This window comes from Bactrocera neohumeralis, chromosome 2 (assembly GCF_024586455.1).
Source record: "Bactrocera neohumeralis isolate Rockhampton chromosome 2, APGP_CSIRO_Bneo_wtdbg2-racon-allhic-juicebox.fasta_v2, whole genome shotgun sequence".
Lineage (NCBI taxonomy): Eukaryota > Metazoa > Arthropoda > Insecta > Diptera > Tephritidae > Bactrocera > Bactrocera neohumeralis.
Window position 1 is genome coordinate 11,031,264 of NC_065919.1, and position 16,402 is coordinate 11,047,665.

The window sequence follows — 16,402 nt, forward strand, 5'->3', positions numbered from 1 at the left end:
CACTTAGCCTAGCTAGTTTCTAGCTGACAAGTTCTCAAGGCTGTAGCTCCGAAATTATTACTCTGATTAACTTGAAAATTTATCAATATTCTTGAGGTTTTGTAGAATTTAATAAGATAATAAAAAAAATCGATTTTTTGAAACCCGTAAACCCATGTAACCCCTTAACCAAACAACGATCACGGCATTGCATGTCATGTCATTGCCACACATATTAATCATACATGCCTACATACATATGTGTCTTTTCAAGTTGACTTTATTTTGTCAAACAAGGTCTTTATTTTTAATTTAAATCGTGTCAAAAGCATTTTACTTTTCCCATATATTTAATATGGGTTGTTTTGATCTTTTGTAATACATTTTTATCTGCTAAGCAAAAAACCTACAACTTCGAGAAGATGATTTTCTAATTCAAAATTCCTCGCTTTACAAAAAGGTGTGAGTGATTTTTTTATAAAAACATTTTTTTAGAAGTTATAGGCAATTAAAGTTATTCATCAGATGTACTGAGCATTCAGACAAGCGCCTTATAAATTTTGTGTTGCTCATACGCCATGGTACTTCATGATGCTCAGTTACTGAACTACTGAGCCTCAGTGCATTTGATACATAACTTTAACTGCGCATAACTTTTAAAGGAGTGGCTTTATGGGAAAAACCATTGGGAACTTTTTTGTAGAGTGACGAGTCTTCTACTACCTTTTACGGTTGTGGGTTTACTTGTCTAATGCAAAATATCAAAAAGTCACATGTTAAATATGTGAGTAAAGAAATATGTTTAGACGCGGTTTAAAATGATAATATCCTTTTTGAACAAAGATTTAAATTTCAGTGGGGTGTTTGGAAAAAACAACAATTTTGGAAACTAGAGACAATTTACTAGACACATACATATGTATAAATGTATATGGATGAATAGATTAATCAAATATGCAGACACTATCACAATTAGCGTCGTCAAAATACGCCGTGAATGCTAAACATATTCATTACACATACTATATACGCCATAAGCTAATGACAACATTCGAGTTTTCATGTATACCCAGTGTTTCTTTTTTATATTTAACACAATAAATAACATAAAAATTTGTAAATTTATATAAACATAAAAATATTTAAATTTAAAAAAAAATATTTAAATTAATGAAAATTATTTAAAATTTAATAATACGAGTCGCTCATATCGGGCTTATAAACTGGCTATTGAAATATTTATTTTCGAAATTTATTATTAAAACCGTTGAAATAGCCAATGCAGCCAATGCAAGTGATGTTAAGTGAATAATAAAAATTTCAAATAAATATACAAATAAAAATTAATGTCTTATATGTGCATGTGTATGTATATACGTATAACTGCAAATGTATAAGTCATAGTTTTTGTTTTATTTTTTAATAAGACTGTTTTATTAGATTAACATTATAATTAAGCAACAGATATTGCCACAAACTAAACTAATTGTAAATTAAATGCTTGCAACTTAACTGCATAAATACATATGTATATGACTGGCTAGCTGTTTGGCATTGACTAATGGTATTGTTAATGTTACAAATAGTAAACAAATAAATAAATATAATATTTTAAGTTAGAAACAAATAATAAGACGCAACAAATTTACCAAAAAAAATAATAAATTCAAATATATTAAATATGTTAAAGGCATAAGCTTATATGCATTAAGCTCACTTACTCGACAAGTACCACTCAAGCTTAAGCATTTACCGCAAAACTCAAAGAAAAAAATTCGATTTGAGCTTGTAATTAGTGTAGAAAATCAATGCAAGCAAATGCATTCATGAACTTGTAAACTAACAACTATATAATGTACATACATACATATATACATATTTATATATATAAATTACTTTTTTGCATTTATCTATTTTTATATGATTTATGTAAGCCAATATAATGATAATTCTACATTATTTCTTACTTTAACAACAAAATCCACAAAATTTAACGCAATAATTCTTAATTATGATCTTTAAAGCGATACAACTGTGGGCAATAGATAGTAAGACTTTTTAATTTTAATTTACGAAAAATTTTCTAAATATTCAAGTTTGATGATAAACACGTCAATGAAAAATATTAAAGAATTTGGTGAACACGTTGACGAAATTGGCAAATCAATAAAAAGTCGGTAAATAAGAGTCAGAGATCCTACTGCCATCGTTCGAATATCGGAAGGTTCAGTGAAAACAATTCAATTCAATTTTTTTGAAAATCAAAGTGGCGTTAACGTCTGTGAAACAATGCTTTCCGACTACCAGGGTGTCATGAAAAGTATTATTACTGACGATGACTTTTGGGTCTATGCTTACGACCCGAAATCATACGATCAATCGCCAGAATATCGGGGCAAAAGTGAGCCGAAGCAGATAAAACCAAGTCAAAGCAAGTCAAAAATCAAAGTTATGGTGACAGTTTTCTTCGTTTATCGAGGTGTGGTGCACTCCGAGTTCCTGCCGACCGACCAAACGTTGACAGAATGAAATATTGAAATACTATTTGAGTATTATGCGTCCTTAGCGCGAAGCGATTCGCATAAAGAGTCTGGAATTATTGGCCGACAACTTTTGGTTTTGCACCATCGCATACTGCTTTGATTCATCTTGAGTTTTTCGCCAAAGTTTTAAACAATATCCTGCCGCAACCACCGTATGCGCCTGATTTAGCTCTATCTGACTTCTGGCTATTCAGCAAACTGTAACGACCGCCCCGTGGAAACCGTTTTGAGTCAATTAAAGACAATAAACGAGAATCGCATTGAAGGCTATTCCGGAAATTGACTTTAAGAACTCCTTCGAGGATTGGAAAAAAAATTTTTTTTTTTTACTATTTTTTGTTCATAGTAGTAAGTCTTTAAAATACTAGCTGTCTTCGATTCGCCATTTCTATGCGCGATATGTGCACACGAAGAGAGAAACTCTTGTTATAAAAATTAAATTAAAAGCAGTAACAAAGTTATCGATTTGTGTTCGTACAAGAAAGTATGCGGATACTTCATTAAAGTGCTATAACCGCTATCTTCAATGACATCAATTACAAATTATTCTCCAAAATGAAAAATGAAAGATTCTTTTTTTTTGGATTTTCAATAACGTAGGACTAAATAAATTGTAATTGTTCATAGAAAACAGAACTAAGGAGACACTAAAATCCTTGTTGACGCGGAATGGAGAATTGCTTTATTAAACAGGAATGCTACACAACTGAGCATGCGTCAGAAGCCATGTTAGTGCAGGTTTGCAGCGCAAGTGCTGACCGTTTGTTTGAACAGCTAGCATAGCTTGTTCGATACGCTGCTCTCTAATACTTGACATATCGAAGACACCTACTCATTCAGAATATTTGCACCAAATTTTTGAAGATTTTGAATATTGCTGTCGTAACAGAGTTTTAAAGTTCCCTAAGCAATATTTTTATTAAACAATATTTGGCCTCTGCTTGTATTGAAAACTTCTGCACTATTTTCTAAAAATTATAGGTAAATTACACTTTTTTTACCATTAAATATACCACACTGACATTAAATATGGATTTACATTAAATAAATATTAAGAGCTTGCATTTGTACACACTTTTTTTGTCGTTTTAAAATTAGTGATTAATATATACATAATAGATCTATTCACTAAGCTATTTCTATTCCGGCGAAACGTCAAGAACGTCACCTAATTAAAAGTTATAATATAAATTATAAAAATTTTTACTGCGTTTGCGCTTGATTTTTATTAATAATCATTTATATTAAATATTAAATACACTTTAAAATGCAGTTAACTTTAATTGCTGCTTACCTTTCGTGTATCTAATATTTTTCTTTTGGTCACAAAAGCAGAAAACAAAAAAATGTAAATCAGTAATTAATGTAATTGGAATTGTACCCATATAAATAGTCTGCCATAGAACAGCATTGATAAATTTTTTAAATAAGAGCTTATAATATACATACATACACATATTATTAAATGTAGCAAAATATTTATAGTAAATAAATATAGTACTAAATATGTGCGATACACAATATGAAATTAATAAACGTTAAATAAATCTAACAAATTAATTAATGTAATTGTTTCTACTGGCAAAACCTAAGAATAATTTTATGAAGTACTATCGACTTGGCGCTCCAGCAGTCGTTTGACTAAGTATTTGGGAAAAATTTTTGTTCTGCATTTTTATGAAAAATTGATTTAGCCGCTTGTACTTATACTATGCAGCTTACGGTACTACTAATCACACCATTAAATGTTTCTTTGTTTACAAACAAATGTTAAGGGTTACATGGGTTTACAGGTTTCAAAAAATCGAATTTTTTTATTGTCTTATTAAATTCTACACCGGAAATGGCGTCGTAATGGTCAAGTCTGAATATTTTTTTTCCACAATAATTCCAAAATTTCTTTGTGAACAGTATGTTTATAACATAAAAAGTACTACGAAAATATTTCATTTTTTATATGAGAAAAAAAATTTTGAAAAAAGGCTGTTTTTTACCCGAGGAAACCCATGTAACCCCTTAAGAGCCTTTACGACTAATATAGGATGGAATTTGTTGGAAATATTGAGGAAGGCTTTTGATGATCAAATTATGGGATAAAAAAACTTATACAACGAATTCAAAGTGGGCCAAGAAAGCGTTAAAGACAAACCGCGTTTGAGTATCATTTGGCTCAGCTTAAACATTTTGACGAATGCTTTGTGTCTCAAACGCGTCAAGTCTTATTTTACGCCAAAATCACTGAAATGCACCATGTCATAATATATTGGTTCTTCGCCACTTGTTTGCCAAAAACTCAACTCAAATCGGTCCGCAAGCACCCTATGCGCCTAATTTGACTGCGTGCGGCTTCTGGCTATTCTACAAACTCAAAAGGCCAATGCGAGGATGTCGTTTTGATACGATTGAGGAGATAGAAACTGAATCGCTGCAGACTATGCTACTTATATTCCGACTGCTTCGAGAACTGGAAAAAGCTGTGTCAAAACTGTATTTTATCGGACAGGGATTACTTTGAAGAGGACAAAGCCGATACTTGCTAAGTATAATGATCTTGATCTCTTAGTGGATCTAACACCCTATTTCACAATAAATCTGCAATGGGTTCCAGGACTGACTGATATCCCTGGTAACTGTGAAGCAGGCCCGGTTTCAATCAATAACTAACCCCACAAAGGTGGCATGAATGGAGTGTGGGTCGCACACACCGACTATTAAAATTCAAAAGGAATGACATAAAAACTCTAGCAGGAGTGCTAACAGGTCACTCTCTAATTGGCAGACATGCAGCCTAGGAACACCATGAAATGACTATTGTAAAAACTCTCAGGAGGTAGAAGAAGAGAAGACTATAAAACATCATTTATGCGAATGAAAAGATCTGTACAGGAAAAGAGTCCCGGTAGTTTCACAGAGAGCCTCCTAAAGGTGATTTGTCAGATAGACACCGAGAGCCGGTTGTTGCTTTGCACAACAGATCTGTCTTCCTAGAGCCAACAAAGTAAATTGGCAACAAATACAATAACTAAATATGTATTCTACTTATCTAATTACATATTTGAAATAATCAAACGTACGTGTGCATATATTTTTATCAGCACTGTAATGTTGTCGCAAACAGCTGATGAATGCTGAGAGTGTATAAACGCTAGTTGTCTTCTTATAAAATAGTACATAGCTGTAACGCGGTACAAATATAAACATTTGTGCTCTGCCGAAAGCTCACGCGCATGCTCAGAGAGTGCTGGAGACAAAAAAACGACTAACAGCAAATATTATATTTAGCTTACGAGATAATTTCGAGTAGTTTCACTGTTAAAACCACGCAAATGTGGACAGAGAACTCAAATCGTGTGAAGCGTCCTCAGTCAGAAAGCATATTCAATGTTGTAACAGCGAACATGTTGATTTAAAATAATTGTATAATTTGCAATAAAAGTTGTTTCAATTTTTTATGAGTTTTACAGTTCTTTACATGGAAAAAACAAACGGGTTTTATACCCAAAGTGATGAGAAGAGTTTAATGAACCATTTTGATGACCTTAAATAGGCTGTTAACATAACGTCTTTGCTGAGTTTTCTGTGGCTGTGATTATATGCAGGTATGTAGACAAAAAGCACCATCGATTTGAAGCCGCTGTAAGATCTGGCTAATGTTGGTGGGTATGGTATGTGTGTTTGAATATTGTGTTGGCCAACAGCTGACTGCCATCGCACTTTCTCCAAGAGAATTCGTGCAGCTGACTTGAACGGAGTTGCGTCGCTATGTGCCAGTTTATTCGTTTAGCGCTTTAACGAAATTTTGTGCATACAACTCTAGACTTGTTCGGCGTTTCATGGCAACACGTTTGCCGGCAGGTGACTTTTGTTTACATGCAAAGTATTTTGTTTTTCATAAATTTTTTTATCATAATTATTGATTATAATCAATTAACAAATTCGCAATGCAAAGGGCATAGTTCAACAGTTGAGCAATGATAGTTGTGAACAAGTGCCTTTACTAGCTTCTAACCACTCGGCAATCAACTGCACGCTTTTCGAGTGCTTACAAATCAGTTTTCATGTGAATATTTTAAATCATTTTGATTTTTATAGCCAAAGTGGAAGCAATGATTGGTGCTAACGAGGATAAGTGTAGTGAAACAGTGAGTAGTGCAAAAAAGGGCGAAAGTGATGGGTCGGAAAATCCTGCAGCTCAGGCGTATCTAGAGCATTTACTGCAGAATGGTGCACTGGAAGGCGATAGTGGCGCGCCAATGGAAATGCCGCCGTGGTATGACGAAGCGCTGTTCAGGAAGTAAGTAGATGTGACTATGTAATTATTCATATGTAGGTATATTATATAATTTTATGTGATAATACAAATGTATATGCATATGTTTATACATACATACATGAAAATATTTGTGCGAATATTTAAATTCTTTTTGACACTAAAACTTCAAATTTGAAAATGAAAATTATGCGCTTTGGAAATTCATATGTACATATGTATGTATGTATGTCTGAATATTTCACAGCGGTAACTTTGTTAATCATATGTAAATTAATGGATAAATAGAAATTTCAAGTTTCCCCGTTCTTTTATTGCGATGGTTTTCAGCCTATCACTTGTTGTGTGATACGTTTTTGAATTTACATACATATATCTTGATTTACATATATACATATACATACATACATATGTATGTGTACATATTGATGATTTCACTGTAACATTTTTCACGCTTGACTTAATTTTTGAACAAGCAGACTTTGTTGTTAATTCGAAATCTCCGCCGCTTAAAAGCTCTTCGATACTTACGCTGTTTAAATAAAATGAAGTTAAAAATAGAGTTCGTGCTACACATTCCTACTGTTTTTTTATATGGAAAATTGAAGTTTTGAAAAAGCTAAGCCGCTAATGCACCTAAAACCTTTTACCGTGCGACATAATTTTTAGTTTTTTATAAAGTGTCAGATTTTCAAGTAGCAGAGAGACCAAAAAAAAGTATCGCCTTAAAATGTAGCATCATTACTAAACTTTTAATAAAGTCTCTTCTTTTATTTGGAGTAAAAGATGGTACTGCTGGATCCTAAACAACCACAATTATTCATTACATATTTATGAGCATTTTTATCTGCCATATTATACACATATCCGTTCATTCAGCTCTCAGATACAATCTGCTACCAGCAGTCACATAAATGTAAATAAATGTTTTGAATGAGTCAGCAAAAAGCTCACATATTTTGTTGCATTTTATAATTCATTTATGTTCGTTAACAACATTAAATGAAAACGACGCGCAAATACTTATTCAATTGAGATCGAGTGCGATAAGGCGCTGTGTGTGCGTGCGAATAAATTGCAATGCTTTGGTCATCTAGCGGCGTGGAGCCCGAACTTAAATCCCACGGCCGGCCAAAATGACGATTAAACACTCAAAAACCCGATGCCATTATTTTGCCAAAATTGAAGAAATTTTTTTTCGGAATATTTTTTATTGTCAAGCTCGGAAAAACAGTTTTAAAGACAAAAATTAAAAAAAAAGTTTTAATCAAAAAAATTTCAAAAATAAATTTAAAAAAATAAAATAAATAAAAAAATTGATAAAAAAAATTTAATTTAAATAATATGAGAAAGTATGTTAAACAATTATTATATAACACTGAATATTTTCGACTAAAAAAAATATTTAATGCAAAAAATTAAAAATTAAAATAATAAAAATTAAAATAAAAAAATTTATCATATAAAAATTAAAATTTTGGATAAAAAAACCATAAATCAATTGTCAGTTTAATTATAAAAAACATTTTTCTGCCATATCTGAAATAATTCCAAAAACATATAAGGGACAATGGTACAAAATGAAAAGACAAAAATTAAAAAAAAAAATTTAATCAAAAAAATTTCAAAAATAAATTTAAAAAAATAAAATAAATAAAAAATTTAAAAAAGAAATAAAAAAAATTTTAATTAAAATAACATGAGAAAGTATGTTAAACAATTATTATATAACACTGAATATTTTTCAAAAAAAAAATATTTAATTAAAAAAAAATTAAAAATTAAAATAAAAAAATTTATCATATAAAAATGAAAATTTTGGATAAAAAAACCATAAATCAATTGTTATCAGTTTAATTATAAATCTTAAATATTTTTACTGAAAAATATTTGTTTGAAAAGCTGATCTTCGGGCGCTTCTCTCAAAAAAGACGTTTTGCGGTGACCAGTATATCTCTGAATTGGAACCTCTGAAATTAAAAAACCAAAAAAAAAACAAATTTCGTTAAAATAATGTTAAATCTAATAATAAACAGAAGGAACAAGCAAAATAATTTTTTTTGACAAAATGGCGGTTTCTCAAATAAAAATATCGACCCTAAATTGTTTATAAAAAAATATTTATCAGTGAGAAAACATTTTCGATGAATTACTAAAAAATATATTTAAGAAACTCGTGTTAAAATTTGAGACTAATCGGTTTAGCCGTTATCGAATAATGTTGGCCACCGAATTTGAAAACACCATTTTGTGAAAAACGCGTTTATAGTTTGGAATGCCCTTCTAAACACTCTGAAACGTCTTTCCAAAGTTGCGTGTAATTTCGAAAATATTCACCGGAACGATATGAAATTTTCTGTGTGTATTCTTAAATATATGTACAATAAGAAAAAAATTAAAAAAAAGTTTTTTTTTTTTTTGAAAATTCTAATTGTATGTACTCTAAAAAAATCACCCTATTCGGTTCAACACCGGGGTGTCCAAAGTTCTTTTGAATCGAAAATATTATGAAAACGGTTGACTAAATATATTTTTAACAACTTTTCTAATTTTTATAACACGTTTTGAATGTTAATTAACATTTCAAACACAAAAAAAACGAATCGAAAAAATCGACCCAAAAAATTATTTGTAGGTTATTTTTTCAAGTCGTCAAAATTGAACCTTTGGACATTGCTTAGGAACTTCTAGAAAAGGTATTCTGGAAAAATGAAGCAAGGGGCATTTGGAAGTTTATCCCTGAAAATATTTGGACCTTTAAAATTATATCCATAATTTAGAAATCTACATATATTATATAAGATAACATACCCAAAGACTGAGAGAAATATAACATTTTCACGTATTTTATTACAAATTTTACTTCATTCCTCAGCCAATATAAGCATGTCAACGCTTAATTTAGTTTCCCATAGACTTTTCATAAGCCTCGGCTGGGATAACTTTCAGTGACTTCAGCGGATGGCTTTAAATAGTTTCAATGAACACATGGTGCGTTAAACGAAGCAGATTTTTCAGTTGCGAAAACAGAAAAAAGTCACATGCCGCCAAATCGGGCGAATACGGTGGCTGAGCGATGGCTTTCGTATCGTGTTTGGCCTAAAAGTCAGTACAATCCAGTGAGAATATGACGGCGCCTTATCGTGGTAAAAAATCCACGAATTTTCTGCCCACAAACGAATGGCTTCACGTAGACCCACAAAACCGCCAAGTAGTTTGACGCTGTGGAAGGAATTAATCTTGCACCAGGCCACAGTGATCAAAGAAAGCCATGTGCATCAGCGTGATTTTCGACCGATTTTGACGTGGTTTTTTCATTTTTTGGAACGCCTTTCTCTAGATTGTTGTATAGTTTCGACGTCTAGTCATAAACCCATCTCGTCACCTGCGATGATCATGAGCTTGATTGATATGGGTTTCTCAGCCACGTTGTCAAGCAGCTCTTTTGTGACCACTATCCAACGTCGTTTTTGCAGGTTGGTTCAGTTTTTATGGCGCGAGCCTAGCATGGACACGCTTCATACCCAAAACCTGTTGGCTCAATCCACAAGAGATGTTGAAATCCTCTACCATCTCTCTAAAGCCAACCTCGTGCTTTCGACATTAACAGAAGTGGATGTGCGGCTCGCATGTTACTTCTTTTATTATTTACTTTGCTTCGTGTTATTTGAACAGCATAACTGTTTGTATGTATGTGCATATATGTATATATATGGAGAAGAAATATTAAAAAAATAATAAATATTACTTTTTCTATAGCAATTTTCTTTCTCATTCAGGGGTCAATCGTTTATGACCAAATATCGTTTCCTCATCACCGCTGGCATGTTTTACGGTCTGGTGGCAGTTCTCGCGATCCCGTCCATACTGCGCGTGCTCATGTGTACACGTCAATCATCCACCTGTTTAACCGCTTTCCGACGCTATATGCGTACAATTTTGCACACGAACGCATGGTACGAACATCCAGCGTCAGCAAACTCAAAATTTTGGACTAGTTTACGCGCTGTACGCAAAGCGCATTCCAAGTCGAGTCGCGCGTGCAGTAAACTTGGCGCCGGACAAATTACGCAAAAGGACCTCGCATTGACGCAGTTCGGTTTTATCGGCTATGCCACTTTAGGCGCAGCGCGTGTACAGTTATACGACGAAGAGTATTTGGAAAGTACAACGCACATGTGGCGTGTACTCGGTTATCTGCTTGGCATTAAGGATGAATATAACATTTGTGGTCGCGATTGGGCAGAGACGAAGCTCCGACTCGATATTGTGATGCGACGTGTATATCAGCCGGCTTTAGAAAATACTAGTGAGGACTTTGAGAAAATGACAAAGGCGTTGGTTGAAGGATTGTGGCCATTTAACTCAACATTATCCACGGGATCAGTGTTATATTTCACCAAGCGACTGACCTATATAAAAGGGTATGAATACTTTAGCTTTGACCATCTTCCCGGCGAAACAATTGATCCGAAGCAGAAACTTTATTACTACGATTTGGGCTGGTATGATCGTTTGCTCGTCACATATGGTCTCTTCATAGTGACTTACTTACACAAGTATAGCATAGTTCGTTGTTATCTCAATTTCCGTGTCTGGCTGAATGAACTGATATTCCACTACTTGCCATTCCTGGCGATCTGGCAGTATGGTATAAATAACTCATACGTTCGTATTTTTACAAAGGATGGTCGAGACAATGAGTTCGAGTTTCACTTGAAAGCTGACTAAATGAGAATTTAGATTTTGTAAAAAATTTGTATTGACATTCATTATAAATACTTAGTTCGTAGCAGTTTTTAGTTGTTTTCTACTTCTTAAAGAATAATCGAGAAAAATAAACATAAAACAAGTAGTTTTTTTCATAATTTTAGACAATTCTTTAATTTAATCTCATTATCGCAGTTTTATTTGAAAGTACGTGTTTAAGGCGCGGAATACGATGTTGTGCCATAGCCCAAAGAGAACATTTGCTGGTCAATCCAGTCTCGCGCCGTCGACACGCTAGCGTACACCGCGGGTACATCATCATTACAGCCAATACCCCAAGACACAATGCCGTCCTGTTCGTAACGATTCTCCGCTGGCAAACCAATTGGACATACAAGTGGAGCGCCACCGTCACCTTGACAGGTGTCAACACCGCGCTTACCGCCAGCGCAAACGAACGAGCGATCCAAAACGAATTTCGGCCCCAAACGTGTACCGCGGAGACGTGTTTGGCAACTGCCGAAATCTACAATGGGCAGTGGTACACGTTTCATTATGGCGCTGAAACGTCCAGCTTCACCGAAGACATCCTTACCCCAGCCATTGGCAAAGCATTGGGCGCCGGCTAGCGGTGCCGCATTTTGGCTGGGTAAACACACGACATTAATGTGATCGGCCAATACAACCGCCTGAGTAAGTACAACCAATGCAAAATTATTGCCAACATTGCGATGATTAAAATTAGGGTGTGTAATGATCCGTTGCACGTTGCGTTCCTGATAGGGCAGACGTTCTTTGGTTGTTTGTGAATCCCACTCACCAGCACGTACGAGGAAGCTTGATTCTGGCCGACCAATTACACAATGTACTGCCGTGAGTACAACTTGTGGGTGTATGAGTGAACCACTGCAGAAGTAGCTATAATTATTGGCATGCAGCAAAGCCACAGTCCAAGGGAATTCACCAAAACCAGCTTCGTTGTCGACAGCTCCAGTAATATTGAAGTCAATACCACCGACGTTGCGTATGCCGCATCCTTTAGGCCGATTAGGACGTTCTTCCTGCGGTTTCGGTGTGAGACTGTCGCGATGCTGATTTTGACTGCCGCAACATACGTCCAGGAAGTGTTCACACACAGGATCGTCGTCGCCGAAGCGCAAGTCGATTAAGCCGAAACCATCAAATTCACCATCCTCAACTGGTGTAGTTTCAGTGCCCGTGTTTGGATCACACATATGATAGGGTACACAGTTACATGGTGCTTTGCCACTTGTCGAGTTGAATTCTATTTGCGGTTGCGTACCAGGTTCGGGCGTAACAACTCTGCCGAAACCTGTGCCTGTGTTTTGTGCGGGCACAGAGGGATTTTGTGAAAAAATGTCCTTAATGGTTTTATCCAAGTCAGCATTTTGCGGGCTGGCATGATTGTGCAACAGCAAGCTTGCAACAATGCTCAGTAATAATGGCCACCGAAACATATCTGCGAATGAAATAATGAAAATGGTTAAGTATGATTTCAGAAAAGTCAGACCAGAGTTTATGAAATGTTTATGCGTTAATGAAAATAGTTATCGATCTGAATTTTGCACATTTCCATTTCTTCCCAAAACGCTGTTCATTTGTTGTTGTTGTAACGGGTACCTAATCCCGTTATGATGGTAAGTTCAAGTATTAGATATGTTGATGCGAAGTCGAAGGGGTTGAGGAAGAACCCCTTGATGCTCCTAGAGGCGGTTCGCTCCAAGCAGGTGACTGCAGGGATGATTTCTGCAAAAGCTGTGAATTCACCCCAGCAGAAACTGCTTGGAGAGAAGTTCATTATGCTCCTTAACTGGGAGTATACGAGCCTCACCGTGCAGGTGTTCGACGGGAGACATCAAGAGGCATCCTGTTGTAGTCCGGAGCGCAATGTTCTGACATATTTGCAGCTTTCTAATCTGCGCTTCACTGCATCCAAGCGATCATATTAGTGCGGCATAATTGAGAACCGGCGGATTGCCTTGCCAACAACGTTTCCTTGTATTTTCCCCATGCGCCGCTGGCTAGTGACTTGAGGATTTTACTTTGGCAATAATCGCGGTCATGTGAGGAGTGAAGGCCTACAGGCTATCGAATGTCACAACTAAAATCGTAGGATTATTGACAGTCGCAATTTTAACGCCATCGACTGCAATGTAAGGTGAAGTCTGTACTCCTTCGTCAAGGATTTAGTGGGAGAGAGTGTTAGGTTCCGTGCAGCGAGGAAGCGAGAAAGGTCGGAGAGATAGCCGTTTACATTTCAGCACATATCATCGATTCCATTGCCAGACGTCGTTATCGTGCAATTATCTGCGTACAAGAGGATAGAAATTCCCTCTGGTGGTTTAGGGAGTTCGATATGTAGAAGTTAAACAGCAACGGGGAGAGGACAGCACCCTGCGGAATCCCTTGTTTAATTCTTCTCAATTTAAAGTTTTTACCTCGAAATAGTACGGATGATGAACGTACGCTCATGTGGTTCATAGTCCACCTCTTCAGTGCTGGAGGGAGCGTAGATTTTTCGATGTCCTCAAGTAGCATTGTGGGATTGACTATGTCAAATGCTTTTGACAAGTCTAACGATACGAGGATCATCCTCTCACAGGGTGGTTTTTGGTTGAGGCCATGAACTATTTGGGCGTTTATGACGCTAAGGGCTGTGGTGATGCTGTACACTTTTCGAAAGCCATGCTGTTGGTTTGCTAGGCCCACGTGGTGCTTGAAGGTCAGGAGTAGCAAGGCCTCCCGCACTCCCTCGCAGTTTAGATTGGACCACTATAGCATATAGCTTTCATACAAACTGAACGATCAAAATCAACTTCTTGTATATTTGACTTTTTATGTTTCCAAAAGTAAAAAAAAAGTTTAAAGAGTCGCCGTTTTACAAGCAAAGAGCTGCAGGCTATCTCAAAAATAGAGTTTGAGAAGTATTTCGACGATTGGAAAAAGCGCTGGCTTAAGTGCATAGTAACGAATGTAAATTATTTTGAACGCGGCAACATTAGGGTAGACAAATGAATTAATATTTTTTCAAAAAACTAAAATTTTCGTTGTCTTTTGAACACACCTCGTATAATACAATTATAAACTGACCAGAGAGAGTGTTTCTAAATAATTACTTTCAGTCCACTTTGGGGGTTATCAGTAAAAATAAGTGACCCAAATTTTTTAATATAAATATATATATATATATATATATATATTTAAATAAACATATGTATGTATGTAATTTTATTGTCAGAACAGAGTAAATTGTCCTCGAAACAAACAAATATTTTTTTGAATGAAGATTTCAAGTGCTTAAACCTTGACTGATTAAAGATTCAACCAACTAAGAGATGACTTGATATGCCAAAATAATTGTTTCATAATCAAATTCTTTGAATTGGAGGCAAAAAAACCGCAAAAAACCCCAATTTCGCTGACGCATTCGCTAGCCTTAAGATGATCTTGATGGTGCCTTAAGGTGCTCATATTTGCAAGTGCCTTAATCACACATACATATATACATCAGCACATATTAGCGCCAAAACTTGTAAACAAGATGAGAGCAAATGCCGTATCGTAAGTGTCTACATAGAATGAAGTTTCTCGCAAACGCATCTCCAGTTTGTATTCAATTTTAATTGCAAAATGTTGCTATATGCACATATGTATCTGTATGCGTATGTACATATGTATTTTCATTGTGTGCGGGTGAACAAGTGATTTGACAAACGATGTCATCGGAATAGGTGGTTTTCCCCTAATAACTGTTAATAGTTTATAACATGAATGGGCAATGAAAATAAATTATTTCATTTGTTGAACTCACGACATGGATAAGCAAGCGCAAAATATACACAATTACTTCAAAAATTAGCTTTAGTAACTGTTTTCGACAAACATTCAGCAAATTTTGAGCGTTTGTATTTTTGAAAAATTTTCAACACTTTTTTTTAAACAAAAGCGGTAATATTTCTTTCGTATTACCAATAAATTATCTTATCTTTACTTTTATTAAATGTTACACAAATTATGGCATACCTGTATTAGTATATTGTATTAGTATATACTTAGTATATAATATGAATAATAATTCCTTCTAGTAACAGACGCTGGGCGGCACACTCAACGATTCAGCGGCTAAAATCAAACTGATTTCAATACTTTGCGTACATTTCGGAAGTTTAAAAATCAACACCTCATCTATTTGTCCGTATATATACATACATACATACAAGTATATACAAGTATATACATATATATATATATATATGCGCATGTACTTATATTGAAACATGTTTACAATAATCTCAGTCGCAGGCTACTTGCAATTCGTATTCGTATTATCTCAATTCGCTCTAATGAGTAGAGTTTAAAACGTGTTTCTTGAACTTGAATCGGTATACATTTAAAAGGGTGATATATTCATGTTAATCGGTTTTTTTCTGATCATTGGCTAGCAGTTTTAAAGCTTTACAAGTTTGTAGCTCAATATTTAACGAGCACCCAGTATTTGGTGATTAAAATCAACTTCTCACACTGTGTTACTATTGAAAAATCTCAAACACAGATTTGTTTTAGAAGTTGAGATGGATTTTTGATATTTCTTAGACGGTGAATTAAACCCTACAGCATTCCTACCGGCTAGGCTCAAATCTCTTTGCAATACACAATTTACATAATCTGTTCTAGAGAGCTGAAAAAGCTTTGAGCTATCAGTTCTATCACATCACACATACAACCAGTAAAGGATAGAGAGAGAGTGATAAACGAGGAATGTACCGCGACCTTAGGTCTATTATTCCCTAGAGAGGAAGTGAGTTCGGGGACAATTCCTCACGAGCACGGAGTTTTAAGTGTTAAGCAAATTTTTGTACAACAATTTACTACATACAAC

The 16,402-nt window shown here is 34.8% G+C and overlaps 2 protein-coding genes across 4 annotated transcripts; one reads left to right on the forward strand and one right to left on the reverse strand.

The window, feature by feature from the left end:
* The first annotated feature begins 5,901 nt into the window (after positions 1 to 5,901).
* On the forward strand, positions 5,902 to 11,670 carry LOC126751436 (uncharacterized). 3 transcript variants are annotated; one of them, XM_050461702.1, is made up of 3 exons: positions 5,902 to 6,121; positions 6,615 to 6,816; positions 10,572 to 11,670. In XM_050461702.1, exons 2-3 carry the CDS (start codon positions 6,629 to 6,631, stop codon positions 11,521 to 11,523), a joined length of 1,140 nt encoding a protein of 379 aa, XP_050317659.1. In that variant the 5' UTR covers positions 5,902 to 6,121; positions 6,615 to 6,628; the 3' UTR covers positions 11,524 to 11,670. The 3 variants fall into 3 exon arrangements, with proteins under 3 accessions (XP_050317659.1, XP_050317660.1, XP_050317658.1); XM_050461703.1 differs by lacking the exon at positions 5,902 to 6,121 and adding an exon at positions 6,165 to 6,187; XM_050461701.1 differs by lacking the exon at positions 5,902 to 6,121 and adding an exon at positions 6,210 to 6,377.
* Positions 11,648 to 15,645, reverse strand: LOC126751435 (phenoloxidase-activating factor 2). Its single transcript, XM_050461699.1, has 2 exons — positions 15,547 to 15,645; positions 11,648 to 12,982 (listed from the first exon to the last, which is right to left on the reverse strand). Exon 2 carries the CDS (start codon positions 12,978 to 12,980, stop codon positions 11,718 to 11,720), a length of 1,263 nt encoding a protein of 420 aa, XP_050317656.1. The 5' UTR covers positions 12,981 to 12,982; positions 15,547 to 15,645; the 3' UTR covers positions 11,648 to 11,717.
* Positions 15,646 to 16,402: the final 757 nt, after the last annotated feature.

Excerpts from the sequence above, each read along its gene's own strand:
- LOC126751436 (XM_050461701.1), top strand. The coding sequence starts at position 6,356 with ATGGCAACACGTTTGCCGGCAG. Across the intron at positions 6,378-6,614 it reads GGCAACACGTTTGCCGGCAG|CCAAAGTGGAAGCAATGATT; the intron begins GTGACTTTTGTT and ends TGATTTTTATAG. Across the intron at positions 6,817-10,571 it reads GACGAAGCGCTGTTCAGGAA|GGGTCAATCGTTTATGACCA; the intron begins GTAAGTAGATGT and ends TTTCTCATTCAG.
- LOC126751435 (XM_050461699.1), bottom strand. The coding sequence starts at position 12,980 with ATGTTTCGGTGGCCATTATTACTGAGCATTGTTGCAAGCTTGCTGTTG.